The sequence below is a fragment of the Neolamprologus brichardi genome, chromosome 23, assembly GCF_056152115.1.
Source record: "Neolamprologus brichardi isolate AB-2024 chromosome 23, ASM5615211v1, whole genome shotgun sequence".
Taxonomy (NCBI): Eukaryota; Metazoa; Chordata; class Actinopteri; order Cichliformes; family Cichlidae; genus Neolamprologus; species Neolamprologus brichardi.
In genome coordinates this window covers 23,387,737-23,415,359 of record NC_142125.1, presented here as the reverse complement: position 1 = coordinate 23,415,359, position 27,623 = coordinate 23,387,737, and the positions used below count along the sequence as shown (strand labels likewise).

Below are 27,623 nucleotides of genomic sequence, written 5' to 3'. Positions count from 1 at the left end.
TTGCGCTGATGTCTTTTTCAATGTGGGAAGTGTTATGAACAGCTGATCGGATCGGCAAAGCGTGTTCTGGAATACTATGTTTTTGTTCCTGCAAGCGCTTTTTATGCAATTTTTGCAAAGCTATATGTGGAAGGAAACCGTGACCTAGGACAAGCTGATGGCATAAGATGTAAGTACAACTCCTCCGGTTTCATATGCAAAAAAAAAATTATTGCGCTAGCTTACGTGGTTCCGGTTCTACAGGGATCTAAAAATAGTTAAGCAAATCGGAGCGTGCCCGCTCCAACCGGCTTTAAAGGGTTAAGGGCAATAACAACTTCTTAAGCGTTAGGCCCAATATGACGACATAGAAGTCAACAAGTAAAGCGCCATCTGAGCCTTTCAGCAGTCGTGTCAATTGTGAATTTCAGTCAAAACGTTTCACAAACCTCAAAAGCTTCTGACCCTTTGATATTTTGGTTCTCCCGCTGTTGATATGTTGAAATAAAAACACAGAACAACATAGAAATGAAACAAATAGATGATAAATGGACTGGTTCTTAGAAAGCGTGTTTCCATTCTGCTTGAGCACTCACAGCACTTTATACTACATGCCTCATTCACCCATTCATATGCCTTTTCTACTTAAGTGCTTTCTATCTAACATTCACACACATTCACAGTCAGATGAATGCATTGGAGAGCACCTTGGGGCTAGTATCTTGCCCAAAACCTACTGGTAAAAAAAATAATAAATGCATCGTACAGCTTTACATAAATCCCAGGGTCTTGTCTGCTCTGACATTATCCACACCTTCACTTCATTTACCTTTTACCTCTGCACGTCCTCAGTGACCGCTCACTGTCGTCACGCCTCCCCTTAGGCTGATGTTAAAAGTTAACACAAAGCTGAACACTCACACTGATTTGTCAGCTGGGAAACGCAATGGGATTCCTCATAAGAGCTCATGCAAACTTTCCATCAAGATTTTCCTGAAGACGCATGAATGCATGCATATGGCTCTTGAATAAACGCGCAGTATTTATGTTGATGGAATTTAATCTCTCTTTTCTGTATATTTTCGGATGTTTACACTCATCAACTGGACTTCCCCCCCCTTTCAGTTAACAACTTGTATGTTCAATAGTTTTAAAGCACAATCTTATCAGATTTTGCCAGATATTCTTTTTTTTATGGTTTTCAAGTATAAATATCTGTATGGCTCTCCAAAATCCTCAGAGAGCAACTTTGTTCTCTCCACCATCAGCAGAGTCCAATGATAGGGCGTACACTTGCTTGCAGATGCACAAACACAGCTGCAAGCAAATATTAGACATTTTTCCAAGTCTGCCTGCAAAGCCGATGCATTAACCCTTTAAAACCGGTCGGAGCAGGCACGCACCGTTTTGTTCAACTATTTTTAAATCCCGGTAGCACTGCAACCACGTAAGCTAGCACAGTAAAGTTTTTTGCATATGAAACCGGAGGAGTTGTACTTACATCTTATGCCATCAGCTTGTCCTAGGTCACGGTTTCCTTCCACATATAGCTTTGCAAAAACTGCATAAAAACCACTTGCAGCAACAAAAACATAATATTCCAGAACACGCTTTGCCGATCCGATCAGCTGTTCATAACACTTCCTACCTTGGAATAGACGGCAGCGCGAACTATTGCATGTCTGCCATAACCTGCCCGAAACCGGAAGTGACGTCATTTTCGCGGAAATGTCGGGGTTTTTTTACCATCAGGGCCTCATGAGCCTATACTGGTGTTTTTAAAAGTTATGTTTGACTTTATGACTTTCTGTGTCGTTTCTGGGATGCTTAGAACTCAAATTGCACTGCTGGAAATAGTTTATTTTGATGCATATGCTGGGGTTTTTTTGCAAATTTGCATTATAATATTTATTTTCGTTTTTCCTGCAGTATATAAAAAATGGTGAATATCAAAAATAAAACTATGAAGACACTCAAAATAAATTTCCTGTGGTAGGAAACTATTTTGTGCAACTTTTTTGTATTTACAGTTTTGAGGGATAAGCCTCTTAAATTTCTCTAACTAGAAATATATGTTAAAAAAAGAAAAATGATTTTCAATTTTTTTGTAGTTTATTGCACTTTTTTGCAATTTATGTAATTACTATGCACTTAATGGAGACATATTATTAAAATTTAGGCTGTAATGGATGTACTGATGTATAGCAACTTGAAATGCTCCCAAAAATGGCACTACAGCATGTAAAAATATAATATAAGCTCTGGCGGACTTGGTTCTATGGTAGGTCTTAAAGGGTTAAAGTGCATGTCTCGGTAGATGAATTTGCCGGCTCATGTATTTTATACCTCCGATTGTCAGAGGTCGCTTAAAACCCGAGCGGACCCGTGAATTCTCTATCAGTCAAGTTTTGTTTCAGTGTTTTGGAGTGAATTAGTCGAGCTCACACCAGAGAAAAGCTGATAAACTGAACCATAAACTCTTTTTCTTGATGAAAGCTCCTCAATTTAGAGCCGTTTCAGGTCCAGCTTGATGCCTTGCATGCTTACTCCACGCTGCTCTAAATGGGCTTTTGAACTGCAGGAGTCAGCTGTCGCAAACTGCACCCAATGTGTTCACATGCCAATAAACTCTACTGCTGCTGCCGCTGCCGATCCTGCCGCCGTGTTTTGTGCCCCTGCTCTCATGTTGCTTGCAGGCTCGTGATGTCTTTGCGGGATGCCGCTCTCGGCCCGTCCAGGCTGGGACACAGCCCAGAGGCCAGCAGCTGAAGAGGGAGGAAGCAGCCAGGCCACAGAGGGCCTAATTACAGACCCAGATCAGGGACAGCCCTGTGGAAACTGTGCGCAACTGACAGAAGACGCAGGAGGATCTACTGTACGTACATGGTTTTGTTATGCAGTCTTTTGCTCCTTACGTAAAGAGGACAAACTGCGGCTGTAGATAATGATTATTTTCATTACATGATTAATAATGTAGTCTGTGTCGAAAAATAGCAGCATCACAAGTTCCCAGTGCCCAAGAGATGTTTCCACAAGGTATTCAGTTTGCAGTGATACAAGCCAGAAACAAGCAGCAATTCCTCACATGTGAGGAGCTAAAGGCAGAGGTATTTTCTTCAGTGGCTGCTAATAGCTATGAGAATTTCAACTTCAATTACAACCTCATCAGTCCTTCCATATATGCTACTTTCAAGGTATATGGGCTAATTGCCTTCAGCTTGACAGAAACCTGAAGCAAAGAAAGTTTTCTGTTTGATTGTAGGGCCATTACCTTACAATATGAGGCTCCTTGAGGCAACTGTTGTTGTGATTTGGTGTTTAATAAATATAATTGAATTGAATTGACGTTCCAGCCATGTATTCCAACCCTAACCATAACCTTATTCCTAACCTTAACCACCACTTTAATGACGTGAAATAGTGTTTTCCAAAGCGATTTGAGAAAAATGAACGTACATGTGTTGACTGATTCCAAACAATTCTCATATTTCCTAATTTTACCGATCTCGTCATTTAGGAACGTGCTGGGTGCCTGGAAGCCTAACATGTTGGCGATTTGTCACCTAGCATAAAATATTACTCCTCGGGAGTGAGAACATGTTGAATGGAAAGTGCTCGAGTCAAAGGCACCCAATTTCTTTAGGTTCATGACGATGTTTCACCTCTTATCTGAAAGGCTTCTAGAGTTTTAAAAGCTGGTGGGGAGTGCCAGGCTTATATAAACTCTAGTGGGGTCGTCACCTTTGATGTGGTTCAAGCCACTTCCCAGCCTACCATCTCAAGAGTAAGGTCACAAGTGCTGAGGTGGCAATGGTGGTTAAATCTCCCAAGAAGCCAGTTTTTGTATGTGGGTATTGCTAGGTCTGATATGCACCAGGATGACTTTCTACCACATCAAGGAGGATGATGATGATGTTCTGTTCTTCACTGGTTCATGTCTAAAGGTCTTCACTGACTTAATGAAAGTCCAGTTTATGTTTTAAGTGCAACAAATGACTAGAGGTGGGACTAGTATTATACTGTCAAGTGTCTCACCTGACATTATAATACTATCACAATATTTCACTCCTGATACTATGTTATTGAAATTTTTTGCATTCTGCGACATGCTGAGTTTTTACAATAACAGATGTTGTGATTTATCACCTTTCTTCAACTGCAAATTACATCCTCGAAGTTAAACTTTGTCCATATCCGCTTTATCCAATAAGATAACGTTATCTCCCTTCAGTTATTTTTTTTGATGCAAAAAGAGATTGTCAAGCAGAACAAGACGTTCACTAAAAACCTGCCATAAATGTTGCCATAAGACAGAGTCAGTCTCCTATCAGTCTGTTATCAGACCGATATCAAACTGATAAGTAAATGGGGTCAAGCTGGCAATTGCATGCAATCCATTTCTGATAATACAATAATTATCGGGGATCATCAAATATTACATATGTGTTGCTGTCTACATAGACAGAAATTCACATTTAACTATCACATTTGCACCCAGCCACCTTCCTGTTCTATAGAAATATAACTAAAATGCAACCAGCTGGCAGCCAGCTAAACGGAGTCTTGTCGAGTTTCTTATTAACAAAAACTCATTCAGACTTAAGACAACATCTTGGCAGTCTCTTTGCATTTGCATTGGATAAATTAGACAGCAACTACTTGCAAGCCTTCAGCGCAATCTGTCAGAGTGATTGCAGTCAGTCCAAGTCAGACTGCAACTGTTTGCAGAAAGGTTGCTTCCTATCAGGTGAGATGAGCCCTCTTGTTTGTAGTATTCCCAGAATTCATTTAATAAAATATCAATATTTGGTGTCCCTGTATTGATACAATATTACAATATAGAATATTGCGGTACTATGCTGTATCAATTTTTACCCCCTACCTCTAAAGTGTATGTGTGTAACGCCGATCTACACATCCTGAGAGAATGGTTACTGTCACATTTTCTTGTACAAAAACTTGCGAAGCACCCGTAATGTTATTGATAAAATGACTCCGCTGACACAAGTTACTGTCTGCGAAGGTTCTCAGTCATCCAGGTCATCGTAGTCTAAGGAGCTTGGAAAGAAAAGCATCTGGACTCCTTTAAGTTTCTTGAAGACGTTTCACCTCTCATCCTAGAAGCTTCTTCAGTCCTAAGAGCAACTGGTGGAGGGTCCCAGATTTTTAAGCCCTATTGAGAGTGTCCCTAAGAGGGTCGTGAAAGATAGATGACTAATTTCAGTCCTCTATGTCCACTGTGAATGATCATCTTTGAAAGGAGGGTGGGGCTTTAAGACACCAACTGTCTGCCATCTATAATCGAGTTTTGTGATCCCTTCCCAGACACCTTAACGCCCGCTTAAATCTTGGGTCATTTGATCTTAGTAAGTCACATGATAGGGTGGGGCAAGGTCTCACAATGGCAGAGGATCCATAGGGGGTCCACAGCCCTCGTAAGAACACTCCCAATAGGGCTAAAAAAATCTGTGACTCTCCATGAATTGCTCTTAGAACTGAAGAAGCTCTCATGAGAGGTGAAACATCTTCAAGAAGCTTTTCTTTTCAAGCTCCTTAGACACAAGTTACTCTGTTAAAATAAATAAATGCAACTTTGTCCACAGTCCAAAAAAAACAACAAAATAAATGAACTAATTATGCAACAAAGACCAGAGAATCAGGAGAACATGTCTAGTGAACATCTAGCCATTAATAGTTATTTAAAGTCTGCTTCACAAACAGACACTAAGACAGACAGTTTTACATTACGGACATTGAAATATGTTCTCATTTTGACAGTTTTCAGATATTTCAATAATTTAAATACTCCGAGTGTTTGAAATAAGTATTTGAGATATTTCACCTTTCCTAATCAGATTTAGTTTGAAACAGAAGCATACATGTAACGATGAATCTGATGACTTTACTGGTGGGAATTCCAGGATATATTATGATATATATATATATTTTTTTACATTTTATTTTTCCTTCTCTATCCATCCACAAGGTTTGTTGCAGAGACACCATTCAAGCAACAACTGGGTTACCAGCAGGGCGAATGCCATTATTGCCCATTCTAGCCCTCCCTATTCCATATGCCATATTTGATGTGCATTGTGACTGGCTGACTGTGATTCCTGACTCTCACTGAGTGAAACAGCTAGTAAAGAATGCCAGCAAATATGAGCTAACTACTTGTCGAATGGTAGTAAAACTTTAAAAAGTGTGACACAAACCAGGAATGGAGACCTCTGAAAGTAAAAGTTGCTCCTTTTGAAACTTGTCAGCTGCAGTGCTGAGGAACAGCTTTTACTTTGAAGGTGAAGCTTCTCCATTTTTGGTCTGCAGCACACTTTTCACATTTTCACTACAGCTCTGAGACCAGCTGGACAGTGTTTGTAGACAAGTCTGCCACTTCCATGCAAACTATGACTGTACCAATATGCTAGCAACCAAAGCAAGCACGAGGAGGTTTATGTCAACAGTTTGCAGAATACATATTTTTCCATAGCAACAGGTGGTTGCCAGGGGCCTACTGACTGGTCTGTAGGCCTGTGTTTTTAGTTAGTTAAGTTAGGCTTTAGTAGTCATTTTCCCTGTTGCTGCCCTCAACCTCCAATCACAACAGGTCAGGGAATACTAATTTTTCCCTCATGACTGGTGGTTGCAGACCAGTCTGTAGGCCTGTGTTACTTAACTAAAATGTTGGTGTTAAAATGATAAAAGCATACTGAAATATATTATTCACCCGTAATTTTACTGAAACATAGAAAATTTGTTTTAAAAGAAGTAACAGGCAAGCAGGCAACAATCATTTTCGTATGGAAATGACTAAAAGCCTCAGTAAATGACATATTATTTTTATCTGTAAAATTTTCTGATAAATGTAAACAAAACCATTAAAAAAAGTGTAGAAATAAAGACACTATTCAGTCATTTTAGTTGCTACAATAGCTCGGTCACTTGATGAGTAACCAAGCAAAAACACAGGAAACAACTGAATATCGAGTCTTTAGATATCACCAAGAATATCAGGTTGAATACGGTGACCAAGAAGCTAAATATTCTCCATCACTTTGCTGCTGAAGAGTGTAAATGCTGCCTCTTTCTAGCCTCGCCTACTTACCATGTAGGCCCTGAATTCCTCAGGTCCATGACACAAAGTGCCGCACACCGCTGTTTATGAGCACAACGGTCAATGATTTACAGAGGAGAGACGTAAAGAGAGAAAAACCTTTCTCACCTTCCTCAAATCCTTCTTTCCTCCTGCTCCTACAATAACAGTCTTGTTTTCTCAGCCTCACATATGAAATTATAGAGTCCGGCGTGCCTCCACAGCAAAGAGAAAACCGATACAGATGTTAAAACACACGGCTGCTTCTTCTAGATCTTCAGTTAAGATACATGTTGGATTATTTAGAGTCCTGGTGCTGTATTATAAACTGTTAATCACTCAAGGCAGACTTTATCATGTCTTACATTTTTTTTTATTGAAAGGCTTTTTGTATATAATTTAAAGTACCTCGTGTGCTTTTGACTTTTCCTTCGCCGCCCCCCCCCCCCTTTGTTTTCCAGTTTGATATGCTAACACAAAATTACCCTAAAACTCTGAAGCCATTTCCACACCAGCATGTTAAATGTAGTTTAACTACATTTCCACCTCACTGATATTTAAGGACCTTTTAAATGGATATTGGATGTTTTAATAGTAAAACTCAGGGCTTGTGCTTCAGTGTGGACCAATCCTGACTAATTCCTGACTTAAGGAAGAGCATTAAAATTCAGCGACTTGTAACAACAACAGGTGAACGACAGGTGAACAATCAATGTTGTTATGAAGCAAGTTTGGGGTTTTTTTCTCGTATGTTTACAACAGTTTTTGATTTAAACTGTGGTTCATTGTACTTGCACTTGATTCATTTCTGTTGCCATGGCTTCCAATAACACTCCTGGTCATATTTGGGTTTTTTTTAAAGCTCCCTTATTCTCTTTTATGCTCCTTTTTACCCCAGGTTTTGCCTGCAGATATCACTCAGGGCTTAAATTCCTCAGCCTCCTTATCTGCATTTTTATCTGAATTTAAAAATATTTAATCCATATTAGAATTTACTGTTGACAACAATAAACATAAAGAAGTTAAAGTCAGATTAAATGAGAGACAAGTCATGTTTTCCAACCATGAAAGCAGTTTTCATTTATGTATTTTACTTGATTTATGCATTTCAGAAACTGTGCTCAAGTTTAAGGAGCTTTCGGCTTTGTCCTTTACTTTTCCCTCATTTGCAGACAGCAAACTGATCAATATCTGCAGCTTCTCCTTGTTCTCAAAGTCATATTCAGCTGCTGAAAGTCAAAGTGTGTATTTTGGAATCGGTCAGGCTCTGTGGTCAGTGGATGCAAAAATTAAGTTTCCTGCCCTGCTCTTAACTTAGAGACTCTGGTTGAAGCACACAGATATTAGGATTCAACTCCTCCTGTTAAACCAGCCGCACAGGGCTTCACGTGGAGCACGATGTAGCATTTAAGGATAATTTCCTCAGCAATTTGAACACACAACCCAATACAGACCTTTTACTGGAGATGGAAAGCTGCACTGTAAAGAAGAAAGAAATAGTTTCTGATTCATTGTTTGTAAGCAGTTTCAAGCAAACCCAACTTAAACCTGACCAGGAAAACCTTCAATTTAAGCCAGAAAAGCTGGAAATTTGGAGTAAGGAATGCCAAATTTGGAAGCCACAACATTTTGGCTCAATTATGTGAGTCTGTGCAGCTCAAGTGAGGTGTTTTGGTCAGAAGTGGCCACTAATTGTCAGTGGAGCTGTGAAGCCGCCGTCTCATGAAACAGGAAGCGGGCATCGTTCCCAAACAGTGACAATTCAGTTTAGAGTCAACAGCTGTGACGCTGCTGCTGGTGCTGCGAGCACAGTGCCGAAAACTGCAGAGCATGCGTCACCATGACACACACATGCATGTAAAAGATAATAAACAGGGCCTGTGACACATTCTCTCTCACACACACACACACACACACACACACACACACACACACACACACACGAGCCAACAATTGACTCTGAAAACCAAAACCATGCTTCACAAAATGCTTTGTGTGACACTCCCCTCTGCCAGGTCATCAGCTGCTGCCATCTGACTCACAATAACTTTGTACTTCCATCGCCGTGTGGATCCCGAGGCACATGAGGTCCCTCATCGTGACCCTTACCTAACGTTAACTTGAACCCCAAGATATTAGGAACCTTCAAAAAAAAGTCAATCCAAATCTAAAGACCAGCCAAGAAAACTTCCCAACTTTATGTCACCCAAAGAAAAAAAAAGAAGAAGAAATGAACAAGAAAGAAAAGCTCTCACTCTTGTTTTCATTTTACATTAAAATGAATTCATGTCACAAAACATCCTCACTTTAATTTATACAGGAGTCATGGCTTTGTGAAAAGACACACACACACACACACACACACACACACACACACACACACTTTAAAGAAGAAAGGGATGGGCGAAATCTGACCGTACAATGCCGTAAAGACTCCAACCTAAAGAAACATCTGGAAGCAAGTTCTTTTTTAAAGACTAACATTATCCTGCCTTGTTTTAGTTGTGGTAGCTACCTGGGTTATGTGCCACTTCAGTATCTTTGATGTATTATTGCGGTGTGATTTATTACTATTACTGAAGGCTGCATTACAACCTGCTAGCTGCAAATAATCATGCACAGTTCTGAAAGCAGACAGAAAGGAAACATATTACTGATACAGAAATAGTTTTCTCTTCGAGATCACTGCAAAAAGTGCAGCCTTACCTAATGTCCACCCTACTGTTACTCATTTTATATTAAGATTTAAAAATCTTTCAGAACTGCCCATGATTATTTGCAGCTAGCAGGTTGTAATGCAGCCTTCAGTAATAGTAATAAATCACACAGCAATAGTACATTCATGTAATTCTAAAAAGCATGACAATATAATCCAAAGTGTTCAGAATACGTTACTCACATTAAGTAACTTAACAGAATATGTTACAAACTATATTTTGTGCCCGTAGTGGAAAACATTTTAAAAGTAACCTTCCCAACACTGTATATATAAAATATATAATTAATGTTACAGATGTTGGAAAAGGTTCTAATTGTACAAAAAAACAAAAACCGATCACTTTTAAATAATTAAAATTTACCAATTACCCAGTACTTTATAAAAAGGGTTTTTCAATTTACAACAGGTCCTCACTTTATAAACAACAGTCCTATGTTTACAAAAACAAAAAAAGGGAAAACCAAACATAATTTTATGAAAAATAGTCCTCAATTTCTAAATAAAATATGGTCCTAGCGTTACAAAAAAGTGTTTATTTGATAAACAGAGTATTTTGCAAAAATCACACCTTACACAAAAAAGTCCTCAACAAGGATACCTCTCAAATTTGAAAAAGTTAGGGATAATTTTTGTAAAATTATCCCTAACTTTCAAAACTCAAGAAAAAAAAAAAGACTTTTTAAATAACGGCACTTTTTACATAAAGTGTGCACTTTATAGAAAAGCGTTCTCACTTTATTAAAACATTCACGCTTAACCTCATATTAAACAATGGCCTTTATTTTACAAAAAGAAATGTCCAAAACTCCCCAGTTTTAAAACGGGGCTTCTCACTTTACAAAAAGAAAAAAGTCCTAATCTTATAAAACATGTATTTAAAAAAAAAAAAAAAGGGGGGGGGGGGGTTACAAAAAACAGCTACACTTTTAAGAACACAACAGGTAACAGAGGGCAGCAAAAAAATATCCTGATGCTGTAGAACTGGTCCTCACAGATGCACAAGCGCAGACACACACAGCGCTCAAATTTAGGTCCTAAAGGGAAGCTGATGTGATCCTAAAAGGATTTGAACACTTTTTTTTTTTTCATCCTCTGGCTCCATGACCAGCTTTAGCCTGTGCCCAAGTTAATTCCCAGTGTGTGTGTGTGTGTGTGTGTGTGTGTGTGTGTGTGTGTGTGTGTGTGTGTGTGTGTGTGTGTGTGTGTGTGTGTGTACATCAGTGGGAAGCACAGACTAATTCCACCCATGTAAATGTTGACCTGAGCTGGGTGGGGTGTTTGTGTGGTGACCGAATGGGGAGGGGCTTTGCATGGAAAGCTGCAGTAGAAAATAAAAGCTACAGTTCCTGTCATCATCGTCTCCCTCTCACTGTCCCTCTGCCCTTTACTCCCCTTAATGTGGGAAACCAGAGGCCACAAATGGTACACGCACACACATGCACACGCACACACATGCACACGCACACACATGCACACGCACACACACGCACACGTGGAAGCGGTAAAGGAGAGGGTGATGAGGCGGATGATTTCTGAAGATATTGGTGTGTGCTGCTCTGTGTTGACACTGTGCACATAAATAACTGTGTAAATGTCAAAGAAGTTCAAGTTCAAGGAAGAAAAGCTGAAGCTGAAACTGAAGCCGGGTTGTTTTGTTGTTTTTTTTAAAACAGCAACAGGGCACAAATACAGACTGTGTGTTGTACCTGCAGCTCTGATCCGTCTGTGACATTTTTGGAAACGGGCTCATTCATTATCTGGCAGAGAGCTACAGAAGATTGCTGACGCCATGACGTCAGGAGAGTAAAAAAGAAACGAAATATAAGTATGATGGGCTGCTGTGGACGTTCTCATGGTGATAGAGATGTCGACACAAACACAACACAGGGATGGCACATTCACAGACATGCACGCGTACAGGTATGCAAAAGCCTGACCCTGATAGATAAATACTACACACACATGCTAAACACACACACACAAATAGCAGTCTATCCATCGCGTGTGTGATTCTCTGCTTGACGCATCGCGGCAACATTTTTCCCAGACACATTTTATTTCAGTTTGGACTTTGGTCTGAGGGCGGCCTGGTCGCAGCCCGGTGTAATTTGCCATGAGAGAAGAAGACTTTGATCTACTGCAGCACTTTTCTTCTTCTTCTGTGGTTTCTGACTGTCCACTTCACCCAGCCTGGCTCAACACTGATTGCCCAGAAAAAAATATTTTAAAAAAAAGCAGAAAATAGAGCTTCCACTGTGACCCTGATGTAACTTTCCATGAGTCATAATCGTACCTGACCTGGAGCTTTTCCACTGAATGAAACTGTGATTCTTTCCTGGTTTGTCCTTTTACACAAACAGCATCAACAAATAGGCTGCTTCCCTCCCCGAAAACCACCTGATGACACACAAGCAAGCCCTGCAGCATCTTCCCCGCACGCTCACCTGAGACGGGAAATTTCCCTGAGAGCTATAAAAACCCCACAACGTACAAGAAGGCATCTTTTAACACCTCTGGAGACAGTAGATCTTATTCACAGATAGACCGTGCGTATGAACGTTCGACCAAATCTGTGACTCATCTGTATTTTCTTACCACAGTTTGTTTGAACAAATGTAAAAACTTCCACAGACCATGCATACGCACAAGGGATGAAGGTCCAAAAAAATAGAATTAAATAAATACATACATAGAAGAAGTTTAAGTAAAAGGTAAAATGCACAAAATACTGCCTGAAAAGCTGCAAGCGGAAGTTTTAATTTAATATACTTAGAGTTTCTTTGGAAGATGTTCTAAAAGGTAACAAAGTGGAGATGTTTGGCCACAACGCACAAGACCAAACACAGCATATCAGTACTGGGGTGATGATTTGGGCACCTTGCAGTCATTGAGTTGACCATAAATTCCTCTGTATACCAAAGTATTTTAGAGTCAAATGTGAGGACATCTGGGTCATGAAACAGGACAATGATCTGAACCACAGTGTCAAATCTACAACAAAATGAGTGAACATAAGAGAATCAAGGTGCTGCAATGATCCAGTCAAAGTCCGGACCTCAACCTGACTGAAAAGCTGTGTTGGGACCTTAAAAGAGCAGTGCATGAACCTCAATGAACTCAAGCAACGCTATAAAGAAGAGTAGGTCAAAATCCCTCCACTACAAGCTTCTGAATCATGGTGTACTTACTTAAGATACACCAGCTAACATTAGCTCAGAGAGAGAAAAAAAAAAAGTCCACTTATCGCTAAAGTCATCCAAGGACATCTCCTTGCACACCGCAGTCAGCCCCTAAAACACTGATAATCCAGCTAATGGACATTGATTGGTCTTAAGGATTTACAACGGGACACATGGATTTCGATGGTGCTTGTTTTCAGATGATAAGTAGGCATCAGATATTAAGTTAAGGTGCAACAGAAACATCCGTGTGCATAAGAAGCAGTTAGTTGTAATGGCCAACAACACTGCTGCTACTGTAAATCAAATCAGAGGATGCAGTGAAGTGAGTCATGATGCTGCAACATCCTTTTTACCACGACTGAAACCTGTAAAAACCCACATGTGAAACTCTATTCTTTGTAGGTACCTCTGTAAATATGACCAAGTCCACTGCCAACTTTAGTGGTGATCCAACATCAAGTAAACACAGGGCTGATTTTTTCAAATACTTTTAACCTATAAAATCACTTTATGTAGAGGAGAACAGCGGGTCATGTCTTATGAGATGAATCATCAGTGATTTGCAAATTCTGAACACATTTTAATACATCTGTATCAATCATATAACAATATATAGATATTTTGATCAACTCTAGTTCCCGTGAAGGAAGAAAGGACAGACAGACACTTTTTTTGTTGTTTTTTGGTTGAATAATTGACAAACAATGAACTGGAATAATACATTCATTCATGTCTGAGTACTGCTCTGTTTGTAACACAGAAGACATTTAAATGTCTGAGACATCCAAAGGTTGAAACATTTGGATCCAAAAAAAGTAACAAAACCAGCTGTATGCCACCTAATGGTTCAGTCTGTCCCTTAAAATTAAATATTTATTGATTTCCTTTCTTCCTTTTTACCACATACAGTATGACTAGTGTATTTGAAGGTGGACAAATGTCAAGGCAGCAGGGATGTGGGTATCAAAACTCAAATGGAAACTGTGTGAAAAACACACTGAAGTGTTAACATAATAAAAATATAAAAATAACCAGTCGTATCCGTCCTGAAAAATTCAACAGGTGCATCTGAAAACCCCGACCACACACACAGAGTGGAGGTCAGGGGTCAGCATAGTAAGAGATGAGAAATTCCACACCTGAATACAGTGTACACACGCACGGACGCACGGAAACTTAACCTCACCTCATCCTGATTGGCAGGAAGTGGCACACAGCGATTATTGAGCACGTCACGCGGCTCAAGTTCCAGCGACCACAGTGGTTTATCACAAGGAAGCTCACCACAGCAGGTTAATGACGAGGAACGGAGCTCAAACTTTAGGCTGTGTGTGTGTGTCCGTCCCATATGAAAAAGATATATATAAATCTTATAAAGTTTGTATCCGTCTTGTGTGAAACTTGTATGAAAAGCATATAAGAGTGAAAACAGATATAAGATCCCTTGAAAAATTATATAAATGAAACTTGTATGTTTTGGATACTTAATAAAAGAATATATGAAAGTAATGAGAAAGTGGCCACTTTCATGAGTAAATCATATAAGTTTTTACGATTTCTTTTCCATAGGGGTGTGTGTGTGTGTGTGTGTGTGTGTGTGTGTGTGTGTGTGTGTGTGTGTGTGTGTGTGTGTGTGTGTGTGTGTGTGTGTGTGTGCGTGTGCTCTCACCTTTGCAATGAAGTCTTCTCTGTGGGTGTGCTCCTCAAAAACATCTGTCTGCAGCCGTTCTGGGTTCAAAAAGACACATCTGGATTATAATCATGATATCATGACACTCCACAGTGATCAGACTGAGGGGTCACAAAAGGGGTCACAAAAGCAGTTAAAGCACTGCTAAACAGTTAGCAACCTATGGGGAGGTTTCATACAGAGTTTCATACAAAACTGCATTTCCGCTAATGTCCACTACAGGATGCAGCCCCTGAATTGTATCTCAATTCAGGGGCTGCATCCTTCGGCTCATGTACACCGCGAAGGCCGGATCCTCCGAAAACTGAGAAGGCCGGAAGTGCGAGGCTGTGAAATGGGACGGTCTAGCCTTCAGATTTGCCTCACCAGCTGTCTCAATGGAGTTTAATAAACTCAGCTGTCTACTCCTTGCTCCGTAAAATATAACAGGACATTGGAGTAAATTTTCTACCATCTCACACTTCTGTTTAATCAGTTTTCTGTTTGATGTTTATTCAGCTGTGTGAAAACTATAACTTATCTCAGCCAAACTGATTTACTTAGGAACAAATAAAAATAACATACAATAACTTTTTGAAGGTATCTAGGTGACTTATGTATCATGTTTAACCTGAGTAGCCAAAGAGCGGACAGAGTTTGAAAACTGCAAAAATACATTTTGTTCTCTATGAACAGTTTTCCAGTTCATGATAGCTGTGCAAAGGTGATTTTGTTTTTTTATAACTCAGATGATTAAATTATATTAAGGTTCAAAGTTGTGGAGGCTGATTGTGATCATCAGCGTTTGTGTTGCCGGTCCCTTGTAGAGTAGATTAACGCATTTATCTGACAACTGGTGTAAGGTACAGACTGAGCTTATCATGGTGAACTAAAGCTAAAATAAATCTAAAACTGAAATTTTTAAAAAAAAAAAACATTTAATTTAACTAAAAACAAAAACTAGACTTCAGAAAACACAAAACTGCACTGTACACCAAATTTAAATATGAATTGATGTGCCTTTGTTTTAAGACCTGTCCATAGCAGATCTTAAAATGAGATAAATACAAGCTCTGATGGACGACAACACACAAACCATCACACTAACTCATTCTTTATTCAGTAGAAAAAACGAACAAAATGCAGACACAGTGAATAAAAAAGGCATCATTTAGTTTAAGACCTAATCGGTCTCTTACATCATTACGGAGGAATTTTGCTCAACTCTAATTTACAGCGGCCCCCACCTCAGCACTGGACCATTCTGTTACAGATTTGCTGCTGTGCTGTGGATCATTGTCCTGTTAAATGACCCAGTTGGAGCCAAGTTTTAGCTGCCGGACAGATGGCCTAACACCTGACTCCAAAATACTTTGGTATACAGAGGAGATGGTTGAAGCTGCCCAGGTCCTTCGGCTGCAAAACAAGCCCAAATCATGACCCCCTCCTCCACCGTGCCAACAGTACCATCTGAGATGGAGCTCTTGGGTTTTGTTTTGTTTTTTACACTTTCACTGAGCATTGCACAGCCTTACCTTGGAGGGAATGTTTTTCACTTGTGGATTATCTTTTTCTTGCTGTTCCTTACTGTTCCTGCTATTGCTGAAGTCTTTCCAACTCTGAATCGTGTTAACACACACCTGAACTTCTTCTTTAGAGGTGCTCACACTCGCTAATGAGCAATGAATCAAATGAATGAACTGCAGTGGACACCTTTCATTCTTTTTTAACATTCTGTTTCACTTCAGCTCTTGGGCCATCACAGTACAAGTGAGGCCCACACACTGGCTGTACCCCATAATTTGGACACTGCCCCCATCTGCGTATTTAGTTTGTCCACACACTGTTTCTGCATTTTGCTTAGATGTTGTTAGATTAATTACAGCGCAGCTTGCTAACGAATATGTTTGCTACCGACTTCAACACACCAGCCCAAAAACCAGTGGGTAATGTGATGGTGGATTCCTCCAGCTTTCACCAGGTGCATATCACAGTCCCATTACAGCAGACCAGGAAGTGCTGCTGGAAATGCTGCGACCTTACAAACAGCCTCTGTACCTCTGCTGAGCGTGGCTCCATTCTCTCTGTAGTCCTGGATCTCAGTGTCCTTCCTCACCAGCAGACCTCCCAGCTGCTCCACCCGCCGCTGCAGCAGGCGGCTCATCGTCAGCAGGGGGCGCACCAGCTGAATGCACACCTGAAAGAAACACACAAAACAGTCAGACAGCCCGGCCACCACGATTAGGGTTTGAAAAAGAAATCTGAAAGGCAAGGACGTACCAAAGCTACTGGGGCAGGGGTGCAGTGAAACTCCCAGTGGAAAGGGAGCCCTGCCAGCTCGCTCTTCAGCCTCATGTTGATGCTACCGTCCTCCTGTCTCATCAGAGAGATCTGAACCTCGTTTTCAGTCTGGCTGCCGACTCCCGCCAGGCAGGGCTTAACCACCTCACAAAGGTGAGTGAAGAAGGCTTTGACTGGGGCTCGCAAACGCCTGTTAAGCTCCTGATGATGGAGAACAAGAATGTATTCATCAAACACGGGTTTTTGCTCATCTGGCATTTAAGAACAGTAAGATTTCCTTTTCCATTTAAAGACTTCCTGCTAAGTAAATTCCACAAGGCCTCGCAGGTTATCTGTTCACATTTGTGCATACCTGTGCTCTGCTCTGGATGTCTGCTGTGTCCATCCTCTCCTCCCACACACAGTGCATGTCAGTGAGCAGGATATGGTACGCCGTCTCACCGAAACAGCTCTTGGCCAGGAGCTGGCACCCACTGATGCTCACGGGAAGCCAGGGACGCCGGAGGAGGATGTCCTCAGCAGGAGCTCCGCTTCCCTCCATCAGGGAAAACAGGACGAAAGAGCTACTTAAAGGCAGGGTGAAGATGTTGTATTATCATTATTATTATTAGCATTATTGTTATTATTATTATTAATATTATTAGTATTCCAACTCTTACAACAGAATGTTGCTTTGATATTATAAAAAGGGTTGCACTAAAAACAGTAATTAAAACAACAGCAAAGTATTTTCTTTCACAATAAAAGCACCTATTATCACAGGACTCGTAGCCATATTTGTCGGTCAAAGCAAGCAGGAGCTGCTGTTTCTGAAAGTGAATGCCAGTGAACACATGGTCTAATTTCATTTTATATCAAAAATGTTTTCTAATCACTCACCTCCGAGGAATGCGCCCCCAAAAGCCTGGGCTGAGCTCTGCTGAAGCCGCGTTTTATAGACGCAGAGCCGGCCGCATAATCACCGCACTGGAGGAGGTTCAGACCGCAGTGGCAGCTCCTGTTTTCGGGGAAGGAAGTCGAGTGTTTCTCGTCAGTAAGTCATTAGAAACACACTACACAACACAGAGGTTGACTCAGGATCATTTAGAAAACTCAAAAACACCAAATCAGTCACTTTATGACACCAGTTTACACCAAAAGGACGGTGGACGCACATGCCAGCGGTTTTCTCGGCTGTGTCGTCCAAAAAATTAGGAATTTAAAATCTCACTGCTCCTTATCACATACAGGTAGGAGTCATTGTGTTATTTTAGAGCATACACACATGAGTAGCAGCTACTCTTTAACTCGGCAACCATCTAGCCTGTATAATAATTAACATAGCATTTCCAGAGACTTAAACATGCAGCGATCATTGTTAGGATTCAAAGACGCAGCATGAAGAAAAATATAAAAATAAAGACACTGAACGCGAGTGTTAAAAAGAAATGTGTGTTGCTAGGTGTATTCATAAAGTAAAAGGGATTATAGACGTGGTTTTTCTCACCCTTTTGAGCTTATAACCTAGTAGCAAATGACCAGAAAACCAAACTATATTTAAAAATCTAACATTTTTGAGGTTTCAACGTTTCTCATAAAATATAATGAATATTTAGTTTATAACAAACTTCAGTTTACATCGATAGTTCAAATTTTTTAACTCGGCAACAATCTACACGATACTAGAAACAAATTTACTACAAAATGTTTCACTTTTAGCTCTGAATTGCCAGACTTCAAGGTCTGGTACTCAAGGTTTAAGTTGAGCTAATTTTTTGTGTCTCTACAGTTGTAAACGCGCTAAAGTGGAGTTCGGTTATTATTCTAACCCGACAGCTCCTAACACACACATAGAGACACTGAGAAAAACGGTACTTTAAACATACTAAAGCTTGCAACAACACACACTGCTGCTCCTCAGTCGATTCCTGTTGACAGTTGAGAATTCCTACACCGACGACAAACAGCGGCGCTTTTAAAAGGTTCCGCCCGTCTTGAAAGAAATAAATAAATAAAACTCAGCCTTTTAAAATTTACGAGTAATTTTTTTTTATTTCATGCACCCGTTTAACACTTAATGTACTTCATAACAGTGAAATTTAAATGTTTCGTATTAGCTTTTATCAAGTTTTATATTTTTGATTTTTTTAATGTGCATATTTTTGAAATTCCTTTTTCTGTAAGAAAAAAAAAACAATGAAACAAGTGGCTGATTAGACATCAGTCCCGAACTGCGTTCCTCATTTAAAATTGGCCATTAATGTGTAATGGTAGATTGGCTTCTGGTCCTTCCCTCATATATCGACACATAAGACTAGAATTTCTCTGTAGCAAACACATAACCAACCACGAAGGGACTCAAACCCTCAATCTTCTGATCCGAAGTCAGACGCCTTATCCATTAGGCCACATGGTCTTCGATAACCTAGCCTGGACAGAGGCCAGATGACGTCAGCTGGAAGTCCTGGTGAAGTACCACCCTTATGACCAACATTAAAGTACAGTAGTATAGGCCTATTTAACACCATATACAGTTTACACAAGACAATTTTATTTCTTATATGAATGTTATTTATTTTAACTGCCATATTGCTAATAATAACAACTGTACTGCATTAAAACATTCACAGAAGGTTGGATATCCAGTCTTTAAGTGATGATGTATGAACCCTGCTTCCGGGTCCAAACTACTCTGCTTTTATTAAGGCTGTTGTGTTTTATCATGTTTAATGCTTTGTATCTTGTTCTATTTAATCTGAACAAGCCCCTTAAAAAAGGCAGTGATCACTGTGGGCCTCTCTCGGTTTATATTACCACTATTCATCGGCAGCACGTTTTATAGCTCAGTTTTTAAAACCTTACGATGTAGCTACAGCCCTTCTGCTACAGCTCTTGAGGTTGTGACTCCTGTCTAAATCAGTTGGCGCAGCATGTCCAACAAATGTGACATGAAACTGTGAATGAAAACAAAACTAAGGCTTTAAAGGATATTTATGTTGGTTTTGCATCTTTAGTAGTCTCAGTTGATTGGAGGTCCAGAATAGATCCACTAGTCTTTGTTCAGTGAAATCCTGGAAAACAAAAACTGTTGTTTGACCACTCTTCTTGCAGGTTGGTTAGCTCAGGTGGGTAGAGCATGGTGCTGAAACAGCCAAGGTCATGGGTTCAAGCCCCATACTGGCCACTAAAGTGCATGAGTGAGCTCAGGTATGTAGTAGCTGAGTTCACTTAAGCGCATTTCTTATTACCAATTGGGCTTCATTAACAATAAATAGCAAAAAAAGAAGTCAGAAATACTCCACATGAGTGCTTTTACACCTAACATGGGCTGTATCCCAATTCAGGGTCTGCAGCCTTAAAGTACGCAGCCTCAAAGATCCTCAAGGGCCGCGTACTTAAAGACCGCTAAGGCCGGAAGTGCGAGGCTTGTGAAATGGGACGGTCTAGCCGCGCTGCCCAGGTTGCCTAGCAACCATGATACTAACAGCTGGTTTCATACAGCTTTGTTTGACAGAAATGAAGGAGAAAATCTTTTGTTCATTTGTTTGTTTTTTTCTACATGAGCTTTGATCATTCTCAGTAAGATTAAGCTCAGCTATTGAACGGTGTATATTTTAAAGTAAAGGCTGTAAAACCAAGTTAGTACAAACGTCACTATTGTCACATAACTTTGCCGACATGTGGCCAACAGTAATGTTTTAATGTTCTTCGTTATTAAACATTTGCACATAAATAAGTGACATGATATTCAGTAATTACTTAAAGTTTACTCTTCGGGCGCCCCTCATCCGCCATTTTTTTCAGCAAAATTATCCACACCCACCGCTGCGCTATGCATTCTGGGATATGTTGGGCCACGAAGTCTACACCGCCACATCCTTAAAATTCAGGGAAATTAAGGACGCATTTGAGGGACGCATTTCGAGCAGCCTTCGAATTGGGACAGCCTTTGTCGCGTCGCGGTGACGTAATCGGCCTTAAAATGCGGCCTTTAAGGCTGCAGACCCTGAATTGGGATACAGCCAGTGGCTTTCCTAAAAACAATAACAGCAGTGTCAGGTGACAAGGAATATAAATGTCTGCTTCCACCTCTATCTGCACAGCTCATCAGCTGAACTCTACAGCTGGCTTCAGATCAGACGATTCAGGCCACGAGTCAGATAACTAGAACATGGTGCTGATAACACACAAGGTTATGGGTTCAATCGCCATACCCGCTGTTTATGCACCCGTTAAACACTTAATGTACTTCATAACAGTGAAATTTAAATGTTTCGTATTAGCTTTTATCAAGTTTTATATTTTTGATTTTTTTAATGTGCATATTTTTGAAATTCCTTTTTCTGTAAGAAAAAAAACCAATGAAACAAATGGCTGATTAGACATCAGTCCCGAACTGCGTTCCTCATTTAAAATCGGCCATTAATGTGTAATGGTAGATTGGCTTCTGGTCCTTCCCTCATATACCGACACATAAGACTAGAATTTCTCTGTAGCAAACACATAACCAACCACGAAGGGACTCAAACCCTCAATCTTCTGATCCGAAGTCAGACGCCTTATCCAAAGGATATTTATGTTGGTTTTGTGTCTTTAGTAGTCTCAGTTGATTGGAGGTCCAGAATAGATCCACTAGTCTTTGTTCAGTGAAATCCTGGAAAACAAAAACTGTTGTTTGACCAGTCTTCGTGCAGGTTGGTTAGCTCAGGTGGGTAGAGCATGGTGCTGAAACAGCCAAGGTCATGGGTTCAACCCCCATACTGGCCACTAAAGTGCATGAGTGAGCTCAGGTATGTAGTAGCTGAGTTCACTTGAGCACATTTCTTATTACCAATTGGGCTTCATTAACAAGAAATAGCAAAAAAGAAGTCAGAAATACTCCACATGAGTGCTTTTATACCTAACATGGGCTTTCCTAAAAACAATAACAGCAGTGTCAGGTGACAAGGAATATAAATGTCTGCTTCCACCTCTATCTGCACAGCTCATCAGCTGAACTCTACAGCTGGCTTCAGATCAGACGATTCAGGCCACGAGTCAGATAACTAGAATATGGTGCTGATAACACACAAGCTTATGGGTTCAATCACCATACCCGCTGTTTAAGCGTTTCCTGGGTAACAAACAAGTTTCATAATCCCATTCTTAAACGAGTCATTTATATAGCTTTTTAGGGGCAGGGATAGCTCAGTAGGTAGAGTGGTGGCCCCATGATCGGAAGGTCAGGGGTTTGATTCCCCTGAACAGCTACCCTGAGGTACCCCTGAGTAAGGTGCCATCCCTACACACTGCTCCCCGGGCGCCCAATGGCTGCCCACTGCTTCACTGAGTGAATGGGTTAAATGCAGAGAGGAATTTCCCCACAGGGATCAATAAAGTGCACTTTCTTTCTAATAAATTATCTTATAGTTAAAAAAAAATGCAGTTCTGTGCAAAAAGCCACCCCTCATTTATCTGTACTTTAATTCCAAGGGGCCAGACTGTCTTCCATTTTTTGCTTAACAGTGATCTATTGATTACTAAAGAATTTGTTATAAAATGCACCTAACTCAAGGGAGGAACCAGTGTTGTGTTTACACACGTGAAAACAAAAACTGGGGGGGGGGGGACTGAAAAAACATGAAGTAATGATTTTGAGTGAAAAGCAGCTAAAATAGTTAAAACAAAGTTTTATTTATTTAAGTGATCAATCATTAAGAAAAATGTGCTTTATATTAACTGAATGCATATTAAAACATGTGAGAAACATTTACTCTCCCACAAACACATCGGCACTGACAGGGAGAGGTCACGTCCAGCCTGCATGTCCACTGCTGTCACAGACACGGAATACTTTAAAAACCCAGTTAAAGTTTGTGCTGTCACCAGGCTGACGTGATGGTGAGTAAGAGACAAGAATCTAAATGTGCATGTAGCTTCACTCGGCTAGCAGAGTGGTCACATTAAAGTGAGCAACACGTGAAAGTTTTCAGCCATGTGGATTTTTTTTAATACTTTGTCATTTCATTCATTCAGCACAGCTGTCCAGCTCTTTCAAATGCAGATAAAAAATAACGTGTTTTTCCCAGTGTGAAGCTCACTTTCTTTAACCACAGCACCGGAAATGACTTCAGGTTCCCATTTGTGCCACATGATATATAAACAAAAACAAAAAAACGGACTCTAATGATATTTATATCTGGATCTGGATCTTGTCAAGTGCCTAAATGGACTGAGCTGCTGCCATGTGATTGGTTGCCATGTGATTGGTTGATTATACAGTTATGTGAACATGCTGATGGTTTTGTTTTTTGTGTAGAATAACCTTTGCATATTTAACAAAATCGCAAAATCGTGCGAAATTTAAATGTCATAATATAAATTTTTTCCCCAGTCCAGTTATTTGGACACAAGAGGAACCACCACAGTGGCACAGCCACTTAAATGTCACCTTGTACGTACGTTAAGAAGTTTGTAATGCCGTGAAAACAAGTGCAGAGTGCAGGCTTTTGTTATCTGCCCTGTTGAAGCACATTTTAATATACTTGACCACTATTTTGAGTTATTGTTTGTTTTATTTATGGGGATATAGTACATTTGTTTTATTCATTTCATTGTTCAGTAAAATTATTTTAAATGTTTAGTCAAAGGTTTATGATTTGTTTCTGGTTTGTAAAAGAATAAACTGTATAGTTTTAAATAGCTTATTAGTGAATTGAACTTAAGATCAATCTGTTGATCTTGCAGTAATGTGACGTGATATTTTATATCTTTATAGGATACTTTTTATATGTTATCAATACACACTATAGTTGTAAGAATCATAGTCACCTCCATCAAAGAGCGGATGTGTTTGTTAGCGTGTGCTTCATTCTGTTTGCAAACACAACAGCTGGAAAAGATTTGAATGAACTTTGATCATACTTTGTAGGGCTGCAGAGTAGATATTGTGGTTTCTGTTCCTCTACCTCTCAGACGTTTAATTGGTCACTTTTGCTATTGACACTGTGGAAGTGGCTAAAAGAAGCTTTAATCATAAACAACATTCTGGTCCACACTCTGTACCAGTCAGTGGGAGTACTGGATGTGTGGGCATACAGTGGGTACGCTGCTCAGATCAAACAGTCTGCCCAACATTTCACAGCAATACTGGGGCCCACAGTGGGCAGTTCACAGTGGGCCATATGAGTCTGCCCAAAGTGCAGCCATGTGGTTGCTGGGGAAATGTCGTCTGGCATTAATATCAGCACACAAAAGTGAGCCAGGAGCTTTGTGGCATAGGTTTTCATGGCTGAGCAGCTCCTGTAGGTGTGATGTGGATGTTACCCAGTATGTTTGTCCATACACACTCATTAGCCACTGGCATTAGTTTGGACCTGATGTTGTCTCCAGAGCTGTCTTAACTCGTTGTGGCACAGATTCAACAAGAAACCAGTTTGAGATAATTTGAGCTCCGTGACAAGGTGTGTTATCCTGTTAGAAGCAGCCATCACTAAATCGGTATCAATTTCTTCTATTGTCCACTTTTGATGAGCCTGTGTGAATTCTAGCCTCAGTTTCTTTTCATGAGCAGTGAAATAGGTGTATCTAATAAAGTGGCCTATGATTGTAGCATAACTACAATATATATTCACATTATGACATCTAAATTTTTCATGGTTTTATTAAATATGCAATATGCAGTTTTCACATCAGATCAGATTTGACATATTTAACACATGTTATGTCTCGTATGATCTCTGACAAGTGTGCCTCTATGAGGCTATAAGAAAGACTCTCTAAAGGTGGGCAGTTGTCAGTTTTTTGTCATGTTTTTCTAAAAATACACATTTATTTAATAAGACTTAGACAGATAATTGTAATGATAAATTGAAATAAGAGTAAAGTGTATAAAGTCATAACAGCACCCTGTCTGTGTCACTCACACACAATCTTAGAGTCCAGGTTTAGTTGAACCAGGAGAGGGCGACATAGCTCTTCTTATGTATGATTTCCATGTATTTCCTACAATTTCAGTCACAAGGGACCATTCTAGTGCCATTCTACCAAAAGAAACAAATACCACCTCAGGGGAATCTGAAGTCGTGTGCAGTGCTGTGGTTAAAGACTTCAGTGCTGCAATTGAAATATGTATAAGACTTTCCTCATCTACATTTAAAACAGCTGCAAAAGAACATGTGTACTGAATGAAGAGGTCTTTAGGCTACGTTCACACTGCAGGCGAAAGTGCATCAAATCCGACTTTTTTGACCCTATGCGACCCATATCCGATCATGTTATGACAGTTTGAAGAGCACAAATCCAGTATTTTCAAATCCGATCTGGGCCCCTTTCGTATGTGGTACTGAATCCAATACATATCTGATGTTTCAGAAAGCGACTGCTGTTTGAAGGGTCATGTCACACTAAATCCGTCTTTTACGTCACTGACACAAGACAGACGTCAATTCTCAGCGCCAGAGAAGACAAACGAGAAAGCATGAAGACGGAGCGAGTCAATGGACAGAAACTGAGGTTGTGAGACTGTGCAGAAATTGCTAGACTGTTGCAACAACACCTACTAGCTACTTCTGTAAACAGACTGCGTTGTGTGTGATGTCTTCTTTTGCGCATGCGGGCCACTTTGAGGCCCGTGAACTGTTCACACCATTGACTGTAGAAAACACTGGTGTGAAAGGAGAGGTTTGTTACAGTTTGCAGAAATGTTATTGCAAATGTTCAAACTACTGCACTGTAAAATCTAAGTAGTTTGAGTAGTAGAACTCAAAAAACTATGCAAACTCGTTGCCTCAAAAAAAAAAGTGAGTGAAGTTTACTTAAGATGACTGTTAGGACAACTTCTTCATTGCAAGTATGCAGTACTAAGAATAACAATTTGTGGTAACCTGATTATGATTCAAAAAGAATAACTGCTGGTGTTCACCCCTGTCCTTACAAGTCTAAAAGAAAGAAAAGAGTAAGTAACAATGGGTTCCAACAGAAGAAATGCAGAAATAAGCAAATAAAATTGGTCACAGTTAATAATCCTTCAAATTACGATAATATGGTCATGATTTCCTATTTGCTTCAAATAGCTCCAGAAGTAGTCCCACTGTTCATCTTTATCTTCTGTATCATTTTTAAGTTTATTCAGCATGGACTCATAGGAAGCAGTCTCTGCCATTGCTCTGATCCAGTCTTTCAGTTCAGGACGTACTGTAGTCTTCCAGTGCCTAAGGATAATCCTCGATGCAGTTACCAGTGCAACCATAACAACCGTAAAAATATTATTATGAATTCTTGGAATATGAGAACAGTCTCCTAACAAGCACAATTCAGGAGTTAAAGGCACTTCTAATCCTGACCAACCTTTTAAAAGTGTGACGACTTTCTTCCAAAAAGGAGCTATAAGGGAACATTCCCAAAAACAATGTAGGAAAGTCCCCGCCCCAATTTTACATTTCCAACAGAGATTGTAAGGCATAAGCTTCATACAGTGTAATCTTGTTGGAGTATGATAATATCTATGCAGAATTTTGTATTGTATGCATTTGCTCCTCGCCTCCTTAACATAAATCCCATTTTCTGCCAAAATGCCCGTCCATTTTTTGTTTGAAATTGGTGCATTTAAATCTTTCTGCCACAAAGTTTTAATGTTCGAACATTCCCCACTTCTATTATCATTTACCAACCTATAAAAACATGATGCTGTGTGGTGCTCCTGAGGCATATTTATAAAATTTAGAACAAGATTTTCATGTCCCCTTCTGAACTTCGACGTCACACAGTGTCTAATTTGCAAATATCTCCAGAAATTTTCCTTCCCTTCCAATTTGTATGTTTGAACAAGGTCTCGATAGGACATAAATTCCCCATCTTTAAATAAGTCACTAATAACATTTATGCCATGAGACTGCCACAGTTTCCAAAACATTTTTTTCCCCTATACGGATAGCTGGATTGTTCCAAAGAGATCAGTAAAACTGCACATGAGGTGATATTTTAAGAATTCTATGTATATTGAGCCATACCTGGCTAGAGTGAAGCAAAATTGGGTTCGTTGAAGTGCAGCTTTGAGACAGCATACCTTTTGGATCAAAAGGAGTATAAATCTCAGACTCTATACTTCCTGCCATTCCTGTCCTGCTTGATTTTTTCCCCAGTAATTAACCAATTTTGCCACCTCGAATGAGACTGAATATAATCTTGGATCAGGTAAACTTAATCCACCCTTCTCCTTAGGAGCATATAATTTACTTAGCTTGATTCTTGCCCTTTTCCCATCCCACAGAAACTGCTTAATTAAGTTTTCATACAGTTTAAAGAGACCAGGCGGTATTGCAATTGGTAACATCATTACTACATAGTTGAATTGGGGGGCTATAATAATTTTTACAATATTTATTTTTCCCCACAATGAGATTTTTAATTTGCCCCATTTTTCTATATTTGTTTTTATTTTTAGAAGGACTGGGTCAAAATTAAGTTTGAGTAGGTCCTCCATATCTTGGTTTATTCTAATTCCAAGATACTTCATCCCTCTAGGTACCCATTTAAAATTGAATTTTTCTACCATGTATGGATAGCATAGTGGTGATAGTGGCATTACTTCAGACTTTCACTTTTTTTTCTCCCCCCTCATATATATAGGTTTAAGTATGTGTTGCAAAATCAATAAAAAAAACTTAAATGTGAAAAAGAATAATTAACAACACTTCTTGTAATGGTGTTAAAATCAGGACA

General features: G+C 39.8%; 1 protein-coding gene and 3 non-coding genes across 6 annotated transcripts in view; 2 read left to right on the top strand and 2 right to left on the bottom strand.

The window, feature by feature from the left end:
- The window catches only part of nhej1 (nonhomologous end-joining factor 1), a 32,979-nt gene extending 14,098 nt beyond the window's left edge, over nt 1–18,881 (bottom strand). The window contains exons 1-6 of one of the 3 annotated variants that reach the window (XM_035908539.2): nt 18,809–18,881; nt 17,823–17,940; nt 17,296–17,509; nt 16,923–17,144; nt 16,701–16,839; nt 14,643–14,701 (exon numbers count right to left, since the gene is read on the bottom strand). In XM_035908539.2, coding sequence (XP_035764432.2) covers nt 14,643–14,701; nt 16,701–16,839; nt 16,923–17,144; nt 17,296–17,484 — 609 coding nt within the window. In that variant the 5' untranslated portion in view covers nt 17,485–17,509; nt 17,823–17,940; nt 18,809–18,881. Of the gene's footprint in view, nt 1–14,642; nt 14,702–16,700; nt 16,840–16,922; nt 17,145–17,295; nt 17,510–17,822; nt 17,941–18,429; nt 18,786–18,808 lie in introns of those variants that run through there. The other 2 variants (XM_006792882.3, XM_006792883.3) reach the window with 2 other exon arrangements.
- A 384-nt stretch (nt 18,882–19,265) lies between these two features.
- trnar-ucg (transfer RNA arginine (anticodon UCG)) lies at nt 19,266–19,338 on the bottom strand. The gene has a single exon. It is a non-coding gene; the product is annotated as a tRNA-Arg (tRNA).
- Nucleotides 19,339–20,032: 694 nt separating this feature from the next.
- On the top strand, nt 20,033–20,106 carry trnaf-gaa (transfer RNA phenylalanine (anticodon GAA)). Its single transcript has one exon. It is a non-coding gene; the product is annotated as a tRNA-Phe (tRNA).
- Nucleotides 20,107–21,615: 1,509 nt separating this feature from the next.
- Nucleotides 21,616–21,689, top strand: trnal-gag (transfer RNA leucine (anticodon GAG)). The gene has a single exon. It is a non-coding gene; the product is annotated as a tRNA-Phe (tRNA).
- The last annotated feature ends 5,934 nt before the right edge of the window (nt 21,690–27,623 follow it).